The sequence below is a fragment of the Notechis scutatus genome, chromosome 1, assembly GCF_049901735.1.
Source record: "Notechis scutatus isolate UNSWTSFEM ecotype Mainland chromosome 1, rNotScu1.2, whole genome shotgun sequence".
In the NCBI taxonomy this organism is placed as follows: Eukaryota; Metazoa; Chordata; class Lepidosauria; order Squamata; family Elapidae; genus Notechis; species Notechis scutatus.
In genome coordinates, this window is record NC_142009.1 from 144,569,498 (window position 1) to 144,590,211 (window position 20,714).

General features: G+C 36.8%; 2 protein-coding genes across 5 annotated transcripts in view; one reads left to right on the forward strand and one right to left on the reverse strand.

Annotated features, from left to right (window-relative positions):
- Positions 1–5,005, forward strand: part of SLC23A1 (solute carrier family 23 member 1) — a 28,992-nt gene extending 23,987 nt beyond the window's left edge. For all 3 annotated transcript variants that reach the window (XM_026668569.2, XM_087947900.1, XM_087947887.1), the window contains 2 exons: positions 1,092–1,187; positions 2,315–5,005. In XM_026668569.2, coding sequence (XP_026524354.1) covers positions 1,092–1,187; positions 2,315–2,562 — 344 coding nt within the window. In that variant the 3' untranslated portion in view covers positions 2,563–5,005. The remainder of the gene's footprint in view (positions 1–1,091; positions 1,188–2,314) is intronic.
- A 188-nt stretch (positions 5,006–5,193) lies between these two features.
- Positions 5,194–20,714, reverse strand: part of PAIP2 (poly(A) binding protein interacting protein 2) — a 20,372-nt gene continuing 4,851 nt past the window's right edge. For both annotated transcript variants that reach the window (XM_026668567.2, XM_026668566.2), the window contains exons 2-4: positions 12,438–12,597; positions 11,332–11,511; positions 5,194–6,291 (exon numbers count right to left, since the gene is read on the reverse strand). In XM_026668567.2, coding sequence (XP_026524352.1) covers positions 6,235–6,291; positions 11,332–11,511; positions 12,438–12,575 — 375 coding nt within the window. In that variant the 5' untranslated portion in view covers positions 12,576–12,597 and the 3' untranslated portion in view covers positions 5,194–6,234. The remainder of the gene's footprint in view (positions 6,292–11,331; positions 11,512–12,437; positions 12,598–20,714) is intronic.

A 20,714-nucleotide genomic window follows, 5' to 3' on the forward strand; every position in this document is an offset into this window, starting at 1 on the left:
AAAGCTTTCTGATTTAGAGAAAATATGTGACAAAGTGAGTAAGCTTGAGTTATACAATCTGTGCATGTATGAACTCTGGGAAAGATGGAAGTCAAGAATGTGTGCGATTTCTTTGGTTGTTAATGTTGATAAATCTACAAGGGATATTTGAGGTGATAGTAGAGGTGGATGAATTTGGAATATAAACCCAAGTAGAATTTTTTTTATGCAGCAAAGCCAAATGAATTCCTGTGAATGTTAGATTTTATGACGCAGTGAGGAATTAATGTGTTAAAACCCAAGATAGCTATGTTTGAGTGAAAATGCGGTAAACAATTACAGGTTATGCCTATACATGATAAAAAGTGATATGTAACTAATGTGTGTCCTGGTGAAATAAGATGGAAGAACAGATGGAGAAATTTAAGATATGCAAATGTTTGTTGAAAGATTGCAGGGAGCATATATTGTTGAGAAAAATAAATGTCACAAGTAAAAATGACTACATACAACAGCTTTGCTTACTTTATTATATGGAAGTCAAAGTTGGGTAGGTTGGGTGGAACATAAAATCTAGGTGCAGATGAAATGGGGTGCTTCAGATACCCGTGTAGTAAAAGGAGAGAATGGGTGCTGAATCACCTTGAATGACAATTATAGTAGAATTATGTGGTGGTTTGATTATATGAAGTGAACGAATGAACGAGGATCAAATCAAACTGAGTCAAGAAGAAGGGGAAGAACCAGACAGTCAGAGTTGGATGAAATTGATGGAATCCTCAGAAAGATGTGAGGTTTAAAAAGCAAAAGCCAGAGTATGAAGTGATATGCCGTACGGCCATGGTGTAAGCATGGATCATTTACAAGGAAGGATTGAAGAGATGTAGGGAAGGGTGTTTGGCTAAGCCAGATTTAGCTATATTTCCCTTTCTTTTCCTGTCATTTATAACTTGCATTGCTTACCTTTTCTTTTGTGTGCTTTACAGTATATAGTGTTTCCTACTAAAAAGGGAATAGAGTGAAGGATATAACAAAGATAAATTTGAGAAATGCAGAAGTATATTAAGCATATTTTGATAACATTTTGAACTATAAATTATTACGGTTTGTAGGCATTGCTGAAGTGGACCAGATATTAAGAGTACTTTTAACCACAGAAATGTTTGTTGGGGGCAGCATTGCATTTATATTGGACAACACTGTTCCAGGTACACCTGATTCACTGTATTATTTTGAAGTGTTTAGCCTGTATTTCAAAAGGATTGATTTAAGGAACCCCAAAATTTATCCAAAGTAATATATATATATATATTTGATCTATAGAGATTCTCAATCATCCAGGTCATGGTTGTCCCAAAGATACTTTTTCAAGAGGCAACTGGACTTTCTGTTTTTTCTTTGAAGACGTTTCGCTTCCCGTCCAAAAAGTTTCTTCAGCTCTGACTGAATGGTAGGGAATTCAGTAATGGATGAAAAGCTAAACATCTTCAAAGAAAAACCAGAAAGTCCAGTTGCATCTTGAAAAAGCACCTTTGGGACATATATGTTGATCACTGTGTGCTATACTTGATCATTTGGTACTTTCTGGTTACTTGCATTAGTGCTGCTACACTAGATAGTATGTTCCTCATACAGAGCCGTGGCAGAAAATACAGAATTAGATGTACAAGTATTGTATTTATAGCCATTTCTTTTTTGTTACTGCTTTTCCAGATTTATTAAGAGGTAGATGGCTCCCAGCGTTTTAATCTTCTAATACTGTAGCCTGACAGATGTAGTGAATATGATTTTAAAATTTGATTCTTGCAGCCCTGTCTCATAACATAGGCCTTTTAATTTTGTAACTACCTCACAGCATCATAAAAGGCTAGAAAATTTATTATGGCAGGGATTTTCAAGAACCAATTGCTTCTTAGTCTACCAAAAACTCATGCCACAATATGCTAAACGTTAAGGGGCTGGAAGTTGTTTTTTTGTGGTATCATAACTATCTCCCTGGAATTTAGGGTAGGGACTTCCCATCTGTCACATAGTTCTTCATTAGGGAATGAAACCCTATTGAATACAAATTATGTGTGTTCTACTGGTATCCAATTGATGGGATGAGACGCAAAAAGCAGACACTTCTGTTCCTTTTAACTGTTGATCTCATCACAGGCAAATCTACCATGCTCCTCCCAGAAAGTTTATTATTTCAACTTTTACATTTCTTTAATCTCATGTCATGACTCTCTACTTCATGGTATGTTATTAATACAGCTTTCTTTTGTGAATTAGATCACTGAAACCTTTCTTCCAAAACTGCCTGATTTCAAATACATACTTTCTTTTCTAGGGACTCAAGAGGAACGTGGCTTAGTACAGTGGAAGGCTGGAGCACATGCCAACAGTGACGAATCTGCAAAACTGAAGAGTTACGATTTTCCCTTTGGGATGGGTCTGATTAAAAGGACTCACTGGTTAAAGTATGTACCAGTGTGTCCTGTTTTCAAAGGTTTTAAGTCAAGAACAAAGGAAGATCCTGCCCTATCAGAACAAATTGACAATACAGTGGATGAATTAGGGATGTGTACCAAGATTTGAAGGGGTTCTTCATAGTATAATGAAAAGTGAACAACAGGGACTGCAGACAAGTTTAGCTGTATTTAAACTATTTCAGTGAAAGTGTCTCAGATCAGTCAAGATCAATAACTGAAACACATCAGGGGATATTTGTGTGGCTATTCAAGAACTATTATTCTTATATATCATATTCTGTTAGAAAAACCTGATTTAAGAGTTCACTTAAGCACTGTCGAAACATACTAATTCAGAGGCAATAAGTTTGTTCACTTTGATTTGTAAATATCCAGTGTGTGTTTAGAAGGAAAGCAGGTACTTTCTTGATATTGGAAGATTTATTTGAAGACTGCCAGATGTGGGCCACAAAAACCAGCAGACGGTAGATGACAAAGATACACAAAATTTTCTTTGTCCCCATCCAGATCTTAACAGTCCAGATCTGATGGAGCTGATCATGTGTGATCCAAGGTCAAATTACTGCAGTCAGTCCTAATTCTGTGACATTCATTCATACTTACAGTAAAACCTTTTTTAAAACTGGCCAGTTTTTTTTTTTTTTGGGGGGACTGTGGGGACAACTATGTCCATAAAAGTGTAATGTCTGTGAAATATAATAATATATATTTATGTCGTTGGCTGTTTCTGTCAATTTCTGTTCATTGTATAATGAAGCAAATTTATTGTTGGGACTGTGCCATAAACACCTTTTTTCCTACTTGCTTAGGAAAAATCTGAACTAAAATATTGACCGTAACATTCAAAATCAAAAAATGAGGTTTTAACAGTAATTTGTTTTGCTTTGATAAGTCAGAATTTTTTTTGTTAAAATATTAATAGGTGGTAGATAATCTGAAGGACACTCTTATCAAGATTTTCTTCACAAGTTCCAGGAATCTAATTCTGTTTTTATATATGCACATGAAATGGTTCCAACACCCAAGATCCATTCATCCTTTTACAATCATTAACGTATTTGTCTCATAAAGACAACCAGTAAAGGATGAAAACTAAGAGGAAATTTTAAGAAATCTAAAGTGGTAGTTTAGGAAATTAAAAAAAGAGAGAGAGAGAAATGGGAAGCTTAACCTGTTGTCAAATTTAATTTTTAGCATCTTTCTCCATTAACATGGTGGGAAGGTAGCTTGGGTTGAGATTCAATGACATGTGAAGAGGCCCAAACCCCAATCCATACCTATTCAGGTATTTTCTTGTATACTTGTCAAGTCCATACTAAACAAAATACAGCTGTATGACTTCTCAATGTGAAAATTTTAAGGTCAGTCCTCTTTAAGCTGATGTCCCCCACCATTTGGACTGCAGTTCCCTGAGGACTCATGACTACTGGGAACGTGCTGTAGTGCAGGAAGGGAATTATAATTCAGAACATATGAAGTGCAGCACATTAAAGGGCAGTGACGCAGATTATTAAAATACAGGTATACAGGTAGTCCTCGACTTACAACAGTTCACTTAGTGGCCATTCGAAGTTACAATGGCACTGCAAAACGTGGCTTATGACCATTTTTCACACCTATGACCGTTGCAGCAACCCTACGGCCATGTGATTTACACTCAGATGCTTGACAACAGACTTGTATTTACGACAGTTGCAGTATTCCCGGGTCATGTGATCCCCTTTTGCAAACTTCTGACAAGCAAAGTCAACAGAGAAACCAGATCCACTTAACAATCAGATTATTAATTTAACAACTGCGGTGATTCACTTAAGAAATGTGGCAAGGAAAGTCGTAGAATGGAGCAAAACTCACTTAACAAATTTCTCACTTAGCAACATAAATTTTGGACTCAACTAGTTGTATGTTGAGGATTTCCTGTATCTTCATCTGTTGATTATAACTGTTTTTAAAATTCACTATTAAACCACCACTTATGTCCTGGGTTTTTCAGTTCATTTTTCCCAAAACCACTTTTGCCCAGAGCTCTTTTTTTGGTGTACATCTGCAGCAAACCAGCCCTGTTCTGTTTCATGAACAAACGTATTCCAAACTACACCATTTTGGACCTGGACTACCCGAAGTAGCTTTCCTGTTTTTGAAATATTCTTTCGATTCCTAACAATCATTAAGCAAGGGTACTATAAACCCAAGCTACCACAAGTAGAAAAGGAGCAGCAGTGTTGAGGAATTATACACCAGAACTACTACTATAAGCTTTGGTCAGGTTTTTATGTATCAGATAATTGGCTTTCATGGGTGTCCACTTGAAATGCTGGCATCTTTTTTTTGCTGCAAACATTCCTGATGTTCTACATGTAGTCAGTCTTGAATGCCTGCAACACCAATCTTATCGTTTCATTGGCAGCTTGCAAGACTATATAGCCACTTTCAATCCTAAAGGGTCGCAATTGCATTTAAAAAGCTTTCATATTTATGGCATTTAGTATTGTATAAAGACAAACCAGGCTATTAAATAAAGGGACAAAATGAATACACATTTGCACCTACTTGAATTTGCTTCTTTTACAGAGGTCTCTCTTTCTCTGACAAGAATGTCATTTGGGCTATTTCTGAGAATTTTTCATTATTTCCAGCTTTTATCTCAGATTCTGGGTTTGCATTGGTTGTTGTAAATGTAATGTGTGAACAGGACAACAAAGTCGTTCTCACAAGCCACAAATAAGATGAACACTCATTTTGTCATTTCTACTGTTATTTATTTTTTTTTTAAATATTTTTGAAAAAATATAATTTTTTTACAATATTTTCAACTTAAACACTATTCACACTGAACACATAAGGCAGCGTAAGCTACCCAAATATGAAGTTTAAGAAGCCAAAACTGTACTAGGTGTTTTTTTAAAAAAAGCTGTGCTGTAGACTATTGTGTAGTGATGATTAAACAAAGCAAGGGAAAAGCACCACTCAAATCACTAATGCTAAAATTTACAATTGAATCCAATTTTTAAGGTTGTAAAATTTTACAGAGGCAGTGCCATGTTTCTGGATTCCTGGAAGATTCTGTGATGTGCAACTTCACATCACGTTAAACTCAGAAGTGGGACAAACATTCCAACATGATAAACTTGCTGCAAATATAATCTCAATTGCCAAATTTTCTTTCCCCCCCCTCCCCCCCCAACCAGATTTGTAGCCAAGAGAAAGGATTCTATACAGGCCTGTAAAAGTGATTCAGGTATTTTTACAATTCACACTTTCCTCAAAAAAGAACAGTGTGGAGTAAAGTTTTGCTTGATAATGGGAGGAATTAATAGCAGTACTGAAATTCAGCTAATCTGCATAATCAGATAAAACCTTGCTTTTATTTTCACATTAAGGCATTATTGGGTGCATATCAACACCGCCATAAGTTTTTAAGTAAAACAGACCACTCTTTATCAAAGTCTGAATCCTTCTAAAAACAGAATTGCAAGAGTTTCTCAGAAACTTGGTACTTTTCTCAACATGACTGGTGCTTCCTTCCTTATTGTCTCCCTCACAAAAAGCCTGGATCCAATTAGACTTTTCCAATTCATTAACCTCTGACAGCAGTTGACTTAATAACAGTCTCAGCACTTTTATTAAGCATGCAAGACTAACAAAACTTTGGCAATGCGTAAGTGTAACACAGTGACAAGAAGAGAGAGCGCTTTAACAATTAAATCTTCTAATACTGGCTTCACAGTGTGGAAATTGTGCTACATCCACCAAAAGAGGGCCCAGTCTACTCATATATTTAGTACTTCACCCCAGGAACAAACTCCTTTGCATTGGGATTCAGATTACTCTTGACCTGGAAGAGAGAGATTTTAAAAGCTTAGATTGTGGAGCCTGAGGTTTTGTTTTGAACAAATTTGCACGTTTTTTTTTCAGTGAAAACACTCCTGAAAATAGGTCTCAGTGGAGAAAGCAAGATACTCTTGCCAAGGAAACAGCTTAGTCAGCTTACATGCCAGACAGACAGGATCCCCTGGGTTGATTGATAGCACCCAATCCAGGATCTCAATCTCCTCCTTTGATAGAGCTAAACCAACTTTCACAACAATAACTGAATACATCAGTGAACAACATGTAGCTCTCCAGATGATGTTAAATTGGAGTTTTCAGCATCTTTCTCTACTGGCTATTGTAAGACAAACAGAAGTTGTAATATAGCAGCAGCATCTAGAGCAGGGGTGTCCAACCTTGGCAACTTTAAGACTTGTGGACTTCAACTTCCAGAATTCCTCAGCCAGCAAAGCTGGCTGAGGAATTCTGGGAGTTGAAGTCCACAAGTCTTAAAGTTGCCAAGGTTGGACACCCCTGATCTAGAGCAAGGGTGTCAAACTGGTGGCCTGCGGGCTGGATGCATCACGTGTTGGCCATGCCCACGCCCGGTTTAGCAAAAAGGAAAAAAGTCACAGGTACGTCACGTGATGCCACCACGATGACACGAGTTTGACACCCCTGATCTAGAGGATCACATATTGCTCTCCCTAAACTAATTTTCTAGACTTGTTTTGACAATATTAACACAAATGTAGAGGAGGAAATCCATCAGACACTGTGTGCACTTTTGATAATGTCCCTTATTGGAGGTTCTTGAGCAAACTTGGAAGCCAGGCGATTAAAAAAGGCTTATGTTCTTAGGGGTTGGAAATTGGCTTAAGAATAAGAAAAAAAAGGACAAGCAGACAACAGTGCAAAGTGAAATTCCTCTGGACTGGTGGTAGGATCATTGCTTTTAATTAGTTTATAATTGAACTGAAGTTAAGGAGTAAAGTGATCCAATCTGCTAATGACATAAAGATCTGCATTTTCATAACAAAGATATTGTGAAGAGCTCCAAAAGGACCTCTCACCAAACTGAGTAAATAGGCCTCAAAATGGCAAATGCAAATCAATATGAGCAAGCAAAAAGTAATACAGATGGATATTTAAAAAATCCAAACATAACCTCCATGAATGGGAGTTGAGGTTGCTTTGAGTGATCAGAAAAGAATGATGGAGTCTGGGTGCACAACTCAACAAAACTCAAAGAGCATTTCTTGTTAAAAATGACATTTCTCGTGTCCAGATTTAAGAAAGGAACTGAAAACGTGCAAAAGAAAAAAGAAAAAGGAATGTCATTTATCTATCTGTCTAAAATTGAGATTGGAATACTATGCACACTTGGGATTATACCTTGAAAAGGTGCAAAATAATAAGTATATAAATGGGCAACCATAATTATAAGGGGGCTGAAATAGGTTCCTTATGAGGAATGACTACTTGAGGGTTTTTTAACTTGGATTAACGTAAATAAGGAAAGACATAATAAAGTTGTATAACATCATGCATGATGCAGAAAATACAGATCCAATTCTTCTTTTTATTTACAATATTGGAAGTTGGGGTCATGTGAAATATTTCGCCCAATACATATATAAACTATGGAACTCCCTGCCAGCAGATGGAATCCCAATATAGACTTAAAAGGAGACCAGGTTACCAGTTCTCAATTTGTGGGCCAGAGATGATTATCCTCCACAAAGGTACTCTAGCTGCTCTACGGTGCAGGTATCCAATATAAATAAATAAAGTATTACAATTTTAGAAAATTGTCATATCTCTCAATATTTGGTAATGGCATTTTGACATTTTACAAGATTTTGATATTCTCACCCAAAATGTGCAAAATCAATCTTGTGAGATTTGGCAAAGTCCTAAGATTTTAAATCTATTATTTTCCTATCCACATTTCTGGATTCATGTGTATGGCCATGATATGAAGCAGAGCATGATACAGCAGGAACTTTCATATATTTTTCTTACAGTACACAAATCCTGTTCTTACAAAATGATGTGGTGCCTTATAAGATACAACCCAACTTATAAATTCAGAGCAGAGTGGATGACCTTAATATGGAGGTACAGGCAATTACAAAAGAATTTAGTCTGTATTGAGATTTAAAAAATCGAACTTTAAAAGGTGCTTTATTAAAAAAAACTGCTTTAAGTTACTCTCAGTCAGAATACTAAAAAGACAGGAAATTTACCTATGATAAGAGCAACTGGATTGGTTCAATACATTTGGTATTCACACGACAGACCTGCCCATCCATATTAAGTGTTCAACTGGCAAGTCTAGCCAAGGCAACAATTCACACACAGAGGAAGGGTAATATTTCAATGTATTAATGCAAATATCAAAAGTGCAATAAATTGTCCCGTCTGCATTGGGCTGGGTTTAGAATTTATCTTTTTTTTAAAAAAAAAAAACAATATCCCTGTAAGTGATAACAGGCTGAAATTTTAGCTAAAAAATTAGTTCATCTTATACAAAATTCTAAGCTTTTTAATTACAACCAAAGCAATAGAATTTTAAGAATACCTACCAAATGAGAACATCATCAGACTATGATATTGTATCTACTATATTGTAAGGGAGAGTTTATGTGATCTTTAGAACTATTTGTAACCCTGCAGACTTACAACGGGATCTGAGCTTCACTGAAAACCTATTAATAGATAAAGAGAATCTGGTTAAAACTCTGCATTCTGTCACCTCTTTACTCAACAGTCTGAGCCAACATTTACTTTCCTTGCTGGAAAAAGTATGTGATACTTTAGTAATATAGTAATAGTGGAACCTTCTTTAACAGAAATTGCTTCAATCAAATGCTTCCAACGCTAGTTGATCAATACATCAAATTGCCTTGGAAGAATTTTGGCCCACCCCTTTTTACAACCATTTCAATTCATGGATATTTGTGGACTGTCTAGCATAAACTGCTCTTATCAGCACTTCAATATTTCAGTTGGGTTAAAGGTCAAGACTCAGCCATTCCTGAATGCAACATTCATTTTGCTTCACACACTCTGTTATAGACATACTTGTATGTTTACAAAATAGTGAACTGTGTTTTTTTAAATATTATGTACATATAAAGAAATTCCATGCAGAATATAAAAAAAAACCTTCTTTTTAAGCCTTTATCCTATCCCAGAGGGTAACGTTTACAGGAATGATTCCCATCAATGTCAAAGAAACGTCTATATATCTCTTACTCATATTCAGTATAATTATATGAGAAAATACCCCATGGAATAAGAATATCTAAATAATTGATAAATTCAGTACATACATGAAAATCATAATGACTTAAATATGAGATTCAGAGATGAGGAACAAATCATAATGATGCACTTCGAGTAATACTTCATGAAAGCATGATTTTATCTTCTTGGAAGAAATAATTTACATATATTTTGACTTTGAAACAAAGTTTATAATTTTTAGATGCAAACATTCTTTTGAACTACATACTGACCTCAAGGAAACTGACAGATGAACAATGGAAATGAATTCTCCATGTCCTTATTATTCCCAAGAGGTTAGTTCTTCAAACTAAATTTAAATTTAAGACAAATTTATGAATTACCCAGTAGCCTGAAGATAACATGTTACATGCATCCTATAAATGAGTTGGCTATTGACATAGATTATGCATGGACAATTACAATGAAATATTGTTATCTTTTATTGAAACCTTTGTGGATGAATGTGTGTATATGTACATACACACAAGAAGCTCTCATATAAATTACTTATCTTGTGATAATCAATGTTTACTCTTCAGTTATTTTAAAATAATGTTTCTCTTACTTTTTTTCTTGGATGTTTTAAATGAAGCCACATTTAAAAACATGGAGAGCACCTCTCAAACTGATTGCTCTCTCATTAACTGGACCATCTGACTCAATTGGCCTCTTCATACAGTTATTTCACATACTTTTTCCAACAAAGACAAGCAGTGTTGTCTGAATGTGTCTAATAAAGACACAACACAGAATATCATTTGGAATATTATTTATTTAACCATAACCTCTTTATCCATTAATAAGACTGCAGGATTATGGATGGTACCCAAGGATTCACCAACTTTCTCACCATTGTAGGATTTTAATTAGTTGGATAGCTAAAAAATGTACCAGGACTTTGTAAAAAAAAGTACTTTCAAAAAACATGGACAGTGGGTGCCAATATGGGACCCAAGTTCCTTCAAGACACTGCCTGCTGGTATAGGAATCATTTAAAAGCAAAATGCATTTTCTTCAGAACAGGAGCTTGCTTTATTAGTAAAATTTATGTAAAATTTAACTTATCAAACCCAGTAAATACAAATAAACCAATATTGTAACTTTGGGAAAAATATATGCATGCTGAATATGAGCTGAAATGTAATGCTCCGCAGGCTCCTGTATTTAAATAAGTTACATCATTTGTAACTTATCAAAGGAACCACAGGTTGGCTTAAAAATCATGGAAATATTTAAATGTTTAATGTTCTAGTTATACTTTATGATCTATACTCATTTTCATATTCTCCTGATTTTACCCTTTCAATTTAAAAGTAATGAAAGCCTATATATTAGAAAATAGTACTACGCACCATGGCCAGTAGACTTAACTACAGCAAATGCTAGTAAGAAAGTGCTTCCTGGCTCTTCTCATCTACCAGACCTTCAAATGGTATCAAATGCAGAGGGAAAAGTTAAAATAGAGAGACCTCTGAACCCTACAAGAATTAAACCACTTTGTTGATCACTGAGCCACATGTCCAATCTTGGCCCTCTCAATTGGTTCCATGTATTCTTCTCTCCCAATGCACACCTGTGCATTTGACAAAAATAAATACTTTCACCTGGACTATATGAAAAGTTTAGAAGAAGGAGAATAAGATGGTACACTTGTTGTCAGGAGGCCACATCTCAGCTAGCTTCTGAGTGAGACAGCTGACAAAGGACACTGGTAACATTTGAAGAAAGGTGCTTGATTAAAATAGTTCAATTTTTAAAATTGGATGCTTACCACCAGATCTTCCAGTGACGAACTGTCACTGATAACAAGATCATTAAACTGGTCTTGAATTTGATCCATCGTTTGCGGAAGATCTCTTGCTGGAATAAACCATTCGTGCTCTTCCTCTTCTTCCAGCATTTCTTGGAAGCAACGTTCTATAAATTCTTCTTCCCACAATTCCTCTTCAATCTTTAATTGGAACGACAGAGGGAAATCTATTATCAAGGGAGCTGAGTAGAACTGTCTGAGCCCTGAGGAAAAACCTCTCAGATGGATCGTCCCCAAAACGTTAGGAGAGCTCAGGTGTTGAGCTCCCATAAGCTGCAGCAATTGAGGGCATATGCAGAAAAGGAAAAGGAAGTGTAGATGCCTGCTTCTTCCACACTGCCACAACACTGGGTGTGAGCCCTAAAAGGCTCTTCCTCTGTCACTCAAACTATCCCTTCCCCCACCCACCAATTGGTGTTCTCTTAGCTTCTTTTTCTGCTGTAGCACTTAGACTTATATACCGCTTCATAGTGCTTTACAGCCCTCTCTCTAAGTGGTTTACAGAGTCAGCGTATTGCCCCTAACAATCCAGGTCCTCATTTTGCCCACCTCAGAAGGATGGAAGGCTGAGTCAACCTTGAGCCACTACTATCATTACTAAAAACGTAAGAGATAAACCCTTATCTGCGTACCATTAAAATAATTAACCAAAAGTCAACCCAGATAACAAAGCCAACATCTAGATAACCAGGCAATAGCACTAGATAAACTGGGGAGAAACTAAACTCCAACCAAGTTTGGCAGACTACATATAAAAACTATACCTCTACTCTCTGCTGCACTAATGATGTTACCCAGCCTGGCAGTGAAATGTTTGTAAGGAAATAGCACCAAGAACCCAACGTATAGCATTGCACATTAAGTGGTAGTTAAACAGCAAATGCAAACTGGAAATAGACCTACCATCAAAAAATCTACTATTCTTCAAGCCAACAGAGATAAAGGATCCTTTTTGTTTAGAGATTCATAGAAAACACTGGAAGAATACTAGATTAACAGAAAAAAAGTGGGATCTTTCCAAAAATGCAGAAGAAAAAACACAAGAGGCAATGTATCCTCCCACTTACCTGCCTGTTGAATTCCTCTTCATTTTCCATCCACATATATTCTGCAAATGGATTATCATCTTCATGAGAGTGACCATTCATGATCATATCTTCACTGATAATGCTTGGACTAGTACTCCTACGACTTGGATCTTTCATGGTTGTGCCTTTGAGCTTAAGCCTGAAAGACAGGGTCCCCAGAGGTTAAGATTTGTAGTTGAAATTATAGCAACATATGCTTAGATGTCAGACCCCTGTGATGTCACTGATATTTCCATACAGGTTTGTCTGTCTACTTGAACTTTCAATAAACTAGGAAGACAATAGGAAGATAAGAAAAGAAAGGACAAAATGAGCTTGGGGATTGCTCTTGTGAACTTACACTGTCTTCTTCAAGTAGAGGCCTAGTTCTAGTATATACAGGTCTGTATCAAATAGGAACCCATCCAGGAATTTGGCAAGGAGGACATAAAGGCATTATTTGTGCTATTCAAAAGCAGCCAAGCACAGTGATCTTCCCCTCCATCCATTGTTTTCTCACAGATCCTATCGGCAAGAAGTCTAAATTGGTCAAAAGCGTGCAGTCTCTAGTTATTTTGTTCTCTGGGTTTTCCAAACCTGTGGCTATGCAGTACAGGAGATTATATGTTGGATATAAATTCCCTAGTGCAGGGCTGTCAAAACTCGCAGCCCACAGGCCAGATGCATCACAGGCTGGCCATGCTCACACCCGGTTTAGCGAAGGGGGGAAAACTGTGATACATCACATGACGCTGCGACGTGCATTTGACACACCTGCCCTAGTGAGCTATTACTTTTTTCAAGCTTTTCCTCTTTTAAATATTTTTAAAAACCTCTTTTAAATTCCTCAAGGTTTTATGTTTTGATTTGAGCCTGTTACTTTCAATGAATTCTTGGCAGGCAAGAATTAAAAACTAATAATAAAACATCCATAATACAAGAGCTCTCATTTCAATCGTGAGCTACAGATATTCTCCTGTGGTATATACATTGTGTTACTGTCTAGCTCAATATGGTTTTATTTAACCAAGTGAGACATCAGTTTTACTATTAGTATCTGTAAAAGCTTTTCAATTTCACTAAATTGGTTCTACAGCAACAAATATGTAACTTGCACATCATCCTTTCAGTCATTAAGCTTGCAACCGAGGCATCTCTGAATTTTTTTTGCATTTGAAGGATTTAGCATCTGCAGGTTATCAATTCATCTTTGAAAAACACAGTTTTAGAATGCTATATACCAGCATCAGTGATTGCATCAAACTTCAATTACTTTCTCTGAACAGAACAAGTATCCAGGCTTTTGAGCTATAATAATGCCCAGCTATAACAGTTCCATGAATCTCAAACAGTAACTGCATTTTTTTAGTCTGCCAGAAAGTGCCTTTCTGACTACTGACGGTCCTCATTTAATGACTACCTCATTTACTAACTGTATGCAGTTACAACAATAGTGAAAAAATAACTTTAGAATCAATCCTCACATTTACAATTTTTAAAGCAGAAGAAAACTGAAGTAAGATCATTAACATAGCTGTGGCTTCACTTAGCAACTGCTCCATTTAATGACTGAATTGCTGGTCCCAACTGTGGTTGTTAAATGAGAACTACAGGAATATCATAATGTGTTAAGACTCAATAATATTAGCAATTTTGTGTCCCCCATTAGCTGCCCATCCAAATTGAAAAAAATCCAAAAAAAAATGCCACAAAGCCATAAGCCATAATGGAACAATTTTATTTCTAATATTTGTTGCTTCCAGTGTAAACACAATGGAAACTGATATATTTCCCAGTGGGGGTAGAAAACCTACTATCCTTCAATTCCCATAAGCCACAGTTAAAGTTAAAAGTTTCCCCTGTCCAGTCATGTCTGTCTTGAGGAGGCGGTGCTCATCTGTTTCTTAGCCGAGAGAGTCAGCATTGTCCAAAGACATTTTCATGGTCATGTGGCAGGACTGGTTATATGACAAGGTGCACAGAATGCTGTTACACCTTCCCACTAAAGTGGTACCTATTTATCTACTCACAGTTGCATGCTTTCGAACTGCTAGAAGTGGGCAGAAACTGGGCAAGTAAGGAGAGCTCACCCCATCACACAGCACTCGGGTCTCAAACGCAGGCTGTCAGCTCCAGCTGACAAGCTCAGCATCCTTAACTGCTAAGCCATCATGCCCCTGTTAAGCCATAGTTAGAAGGGCCAATTATCAGGGAGGAGGGCACCAGAGATCAAAATTCTCTGGAAGACACCACATATATTTATATTGCAATCCAAAATGCATTGGCTTGAACAGAAAAATGTTACATGCATTTCCTTACTGGAGGAAGGAAAAGATGCTTTTCTGTCAGTTGTTGGAGGTTGTCCAGATCAGGAAACAGGTTCCACAAGAACTAAGCTTCATTGAGATAGACTGTATTAATTGCAAGTCTTTTTTTTTTCTTTTCTTCCTGCCTGTCTTATATCACAGTGAGTCAGGGAAGAACCCATCTAGGTCTCTTCCTAATATTCTTTCCTTTCCACTCTTTTAAGAAAAGCTTCTGTCCTTTTACCTTTTGTAATGGCTTCAAAGTATATCTCTCAAGGCCAAGACTCTCTACACTGTTATTGCGTCTTTAGCCTCTTGAAAAACTGTTCCGCAAGACAAGTGAATATTCTAGAACAGTGATTGCTAACCTTTTGGGCACCAAAGTGCCCAAAGAGCATGTGCATTCCCAAAATGCAATGTGTGTGCCCCGCACATGTGTGTGTGTGACCTCTGTATATGCCCCCTGGACATGCATGGCAGACACGCAAAGAATAGCTGGCCATGAGGAGGCGTGTGCACACGTGTGGTGGAGATGAGTTGGGGTGACCACGGCTGACGTGGCGAGGGAGAGGGCTCTGTGTGCCACCTCTGGCACAGGTGCCACAGGTTCATCATCACGGTTCTAGAACAATGTAAGTGTATTAGAAAGAGAGAACTGGGCTGACAAAAATAACCTTCTTATTCCAGCAGAAGTTTCTGTTGGGATTCAGTCTTTTCTGTAACTGAAATACACCACAATGTGTTTTTTTTTGGGGGGGGGGGTGGGGGGGGGGAGGGGCAGGGAGAGAGAATGATATCCAAAGATAGGATTGGCTGGCCAATCAAAGGCCCTCAATTTGTATGTGAATGCAATATGTATGATACTGCAGGGCTTCGATTTCCGGGTTGCATCCCCATTTTAATCTTGACCCCCACCCCTGCCCCATGGACGTCCCAAAACATCCTTCCCTTTACAGAAGTAATTCTGGCTCTAGTCCACAGAGAACCTGAAAAGTCATGTTATGGTTTGCCGAAGACATTCACATATTGTCTTGCCAACCCAGAAAGAAAAACCAGCTTGTTAAAGATGAAGAACATTGAAATTAAAAATACGTTGCTGTTTTAAAATATGATTCAAGTCTTAAATATATGTGATTATTAAAAACACAGCAGTAATATCCAAGGTGATTTTTTTAAAAATAAGAATGTAATGCTAGCCCTGCAATTTTAACTGTGCTTTTATTAATCTGACTACACATCAGAAAAACCTTAAATATCACATTGTTCTTCAGCCATTATTAGCAGTGAAGAAATGATGTTCTTATAAAGTTTCTCAGACACCACCTATTGGAAGCATACATTGCATTATCAGTGGTGGTATTCGACCGGTTTTGCCCAGTTCTAGAGAGCCGGTAGCGGCGATGAGCAGTGGAGACCGAACCGGTTCTCTTCGCTGCTCTGTGGTTGGCCCACCCACCTGCCTGGGCTCCCATACTCACTTTTATCCCCAGAATTCAAAGCGCAGCTGCTTTGCGCGGTGCAAAATAGCGCCGCACGGCAGCTGCTGCAGCAACCATCATCATGCAGGCTTGCAGGAGGCAACTTAGAACGCCTCTGCGCCTGCGCAAAGTGCGTGTTTGGCGCACGCGTGCACGCAAAGTGTGTGCATGCGCGCAAAGCGCGGCCACCAAGCCACGCCCACCGAACCGGTGGCAACTTTATTTTGAATACCACCACTGATTATTATAATCTGCAATTTAAAAGCCAAATTTACTATTGTACCCATAGGGAAACAAAAATACTCTTTAATGAATAGTTTACAATATTGCTTAAAAAGTAAAGATGTATTCAAACAAACCCTTGTGCTTACTTCAAATTTTGTTTAAAACATATAGACTCTATTACTCAGTTTGCGGCTAGTCACCTTAGAAATTTCATCATGTTCCTCTCTCCATTTGCAACAATCAAAGGGAGCTGTGTTTAAATACAGACTTCCCTCTGGCAGCTCTATGTCTCTTCCTGATTTATCCTGCTATACAGGAGTTCATGGGATTCTGATGTCAAATGAGACTATGACCTCACAAAGCTCACCTCTGAAGGATGATTTAAAATGAGCAAATCCCAAAAACCTGTATAATCGCTCTAAAAGAACAGGTTCCCAATTACCTCTGCCGTATTACTTACGATTGTCCTTATTGTATAACCTTATGTGATGATGGTCTCAACAAAAGATGAAAAACATGTTTTTTTCAACTGTTTAGGGGGTAAATTAATAATTATATTTTTGCTTTTCAAGCTCAAATGAAGTGCTTCAAAAGCTCCACAACAGAGCTAAACACAGTACTGTATACATTATACAGTATTGTTTCTTTCTTCTTTTATGAGTTAAGAGACAAATGCTGAAAATCAGTAAAATCAATGGAAAAATAGCTGCCTTCTTCCTTATATTAACTCGAAGTATTTAGAACTATTAACTTGTAAAACATTTTCTTGGATACAAACTTAAATCTAGACTAGAATGCCAGTATTCAAATTATAAAATATTTTAACAGCCAAAGCGTCCTTTAAATTTGATAAAAGATGCCTTATAGATAGAAGATAGAATACTTTATTGGCCAAGTGTGATTGGACACACAAGGAATTTGTCTTGGTTGTAAATACTCTCAGTATTTATTTCAGACATTTGTGAAAAATAAAAAGCAGTAAGTTACACGGTAACTCTTAGCATCAATGCAGATTTATTTATTTATTTTAAATTAAGCGAGGTTTGTACACCTTATTATTCATCATATTCTTCTGAAAGGGTCCATGATGATTCTGAAATGTTGTAATGCCGTACTTTAGCCAGGCTGGATGCATTTCCCTCAATAGTTCTTTTTGGACATTTAAGGGTACTCCCATGTCTCTCTGGACACACGGAACATTGGCTCAATAGAAATGCTACTACGTACTTCCTACATAAGCACTGAAGACTGACTTTCATTTATCTGATCTTGAAGAAATTTCCAGGCAGGGAGTGTGCTTTCAAACTTCTTTTCGATGAGGATTCCAAAATATCCTATGTTTGCACTAGTAGTCTGTATAATGGATCACACCATTCATTAACTGTGGACAAACATTTATTAATCAATTTTTATAATATTTTATTATATATGTCCCTAGTTTAGATTGTATTATACTCATTGGTTTCTGTTATTCCCAGGTTAGGGATGACCCAGTTTAAGGATGACCCATACTTAAGAACTAAGTCTACTGGAGCAAAATTCAAATTAAATGCAGAATAATACAGTGTTATATGGTAATACTGTTCTGGCTTACATACATATTTGACAAGGATAGTCCTTGGGAATAGAACTCAGTCTTAAACTGAGGATTACTTGTATATATAGATATAATGCAACAGTTCTACTATTAGGCATTTTACTATATTGTAGCTATCACAAACTGATTTGTAAAGTGATTGTGATATTTTTGAGAAATATAATTTTCAAATAGTTAGAAATATTCAGGATCTTAACGCTGGTTAACTAAATTATGATTTAAGAAAACTGAAATGAGGCCTGCAGTACTGAAATGATAAATTAAGAAGCTGTGTTTCATATTACGGTTTAACCATGACTTGATGGCTACAACTCAGCCTCCTCCTACTGCTGGGAGGCTACTGTTTAAAATAAGCCTTACAGCAGCGCCTGTGTCAGATAATATACAATACTTGAAGTGATATAAATTATTTCAAACAATAAGGAGAAAATCTATGAGAAATACTTTGGAAACTTATGAAATGCTTTCAATTATTGCATTTCATAGACCATTATCTTAAAGGGTTGCTTCCCTTAGATAATCACAGTTGTTCCATACTGAAAACCTGAATCATAACTTTCAAAACGGTTATCTTGAAAAACCCTTGCCCTAATCAAACAAGAATGTTTTACAAGGCAATAATCAACTTTTATCAATTTAAGCCCTAGCATGTGTCTGTGTCTCTCTGTATATGTGATTTAGGCTTGAGTGATTCTTTTCACATTATTTACTCATTCTCTCATCTACATGTATTCACATCAGTTTGTGAATTCATCAAAAGCAACTCCTCGTGGAAACGGTCAGGAATAGTGCTTATGCACATCTATCTAGTGAGCACATAGCAACTATTCTTTAAACAATAGTTTTTTGTATGATACAAAAATGTGTTATGTGCATTTTTTTCAGTGGTTTGAAAGTGAAGATTTTGGCCTCCAAGCACATTCCAAAGGGTATGCAAGTACAAATTGGGCAATTTAATATTAACACAGTGATTGGATGACCTTGCAACTCCACACTCTTACTTTCATTTGAAAATTGGAAGAGGTGAGAACAAAAGCGGTAAAATTATACCGTAAGCTCCAGTGAGTGAAAATACTTGATAAATACGCTAACGCATATGGAGATACAGACTTTTAGCCACGACTATATGCTTTTATGAGAATCAGTCTGGGGTAGTGGTTAAAGTACCCAGCTAGAAACAGAACTCTGAGCTCTGCCTTAAGAATAAAGTCAGCTGGGTGACCCCGAACTAGTCACTTTTTCTCAGATGTAGGAAGGAAGCATAAGCAAATAACTTTTCAAAAAATTTGCAAGCAAATTGCATGGACTTGCCTGGGCAGTCTCTGAGAATCAGACATGATGGAACAGAAGGGAAAATGCTGTTATACCTACAATAACTGCCGAGCATCAAGAATTCACTGAAAGTAGTGGTTGCCTCTAGTGCTTGTAATAGCTACTGTATTATTATTATTTGTTATCATGGAAGCTCATATATCTGTAAAGCAATTCATTCTTATCCAAATAATAAGATTTTGATTACAAAAAAGTGCTAACATTTTAAAGTTTACATTACCCTTACCAATTTGCTTTCCCACCAAAGCTCAGCTCCACTGTATTATTTTAAACATTAAAAACAGCCCTTTCAGATGACACAAATAAATATTTTTATTTTTCTAAATGTGACACCACCAAATGGACAAAACTAAACTCCAAAACTGAATGTTTACTACAAAAAGAACCCCCCCACCCCACCGGCCCGGCAACAGAATAGAAATGAGTTGCTATATCTTTTTCCAGGATGTAGTTTTCATCCCATTATTAATCGGGCTTAAGACTGCTGTCCTATATATCCATATGCTTTTCCCAGAGACAAGATCCTTTCTATTCTGTTCCACTACAGAATTAACTGAAAACAAGATGCAGGAAATGCATGTCTGATCTTTCCAAATACCCAACCAGAAGTTTATTTTTTAGCTAATTGCTTTTGATCTAGAGAAGATAGCATGATTTATTCACGTATGTCAAGATAAAAAAATAAAGAATATAGCATCTAGGTTCAAAACTTCACTTGACCAGATTCTTGCTGGTAACATTAGCTTAAGCACTATCTTCTAGCTTTAAGTATCTGGTAGAATTCTTCAGAGGATAAAATTGGGGAAAGAACTCACATAGAGTCTAGAGACTTATCCTTCTTCTTGGAAAAACAGGACACTTGCAAACAAATCCAACTGAGATAATTTTTGAGAACAAATCTCATTTTGTTTCTTGGAGTGCTACAATTAAAACCCAAAGCTAACAGGATGGAGATGGTTACCCAGAGTTGCCTTGTGTGAAGTTGGGGGGGGGAATATAAATGTGACAAATAAAAAAACTAAAAAGATTAGCCCATCTGAAAAAAGCGTATCATGGAAGGCTTTTTAGTGCTTTCTCTCCACCTTTCTTCCACCAGAAACTTAAGTCAATAGTTAGTATCCAAGCAAATCAAAATTCTAGACATTAAATGCAACTGCTTGCTTTTAACCAATCAACTGCACTAACCATCCTTGTACATTTAGAATTATAATTCTTTATTGACCCAAGTGTGATTAGACACACAAGAATTTGTCTCTGGTGCATAAGCTCTCAGGGTACATACAACAATAGCAATAGATCATTATCATAGTCATTGTAAAAATACATTCATCATAAAACA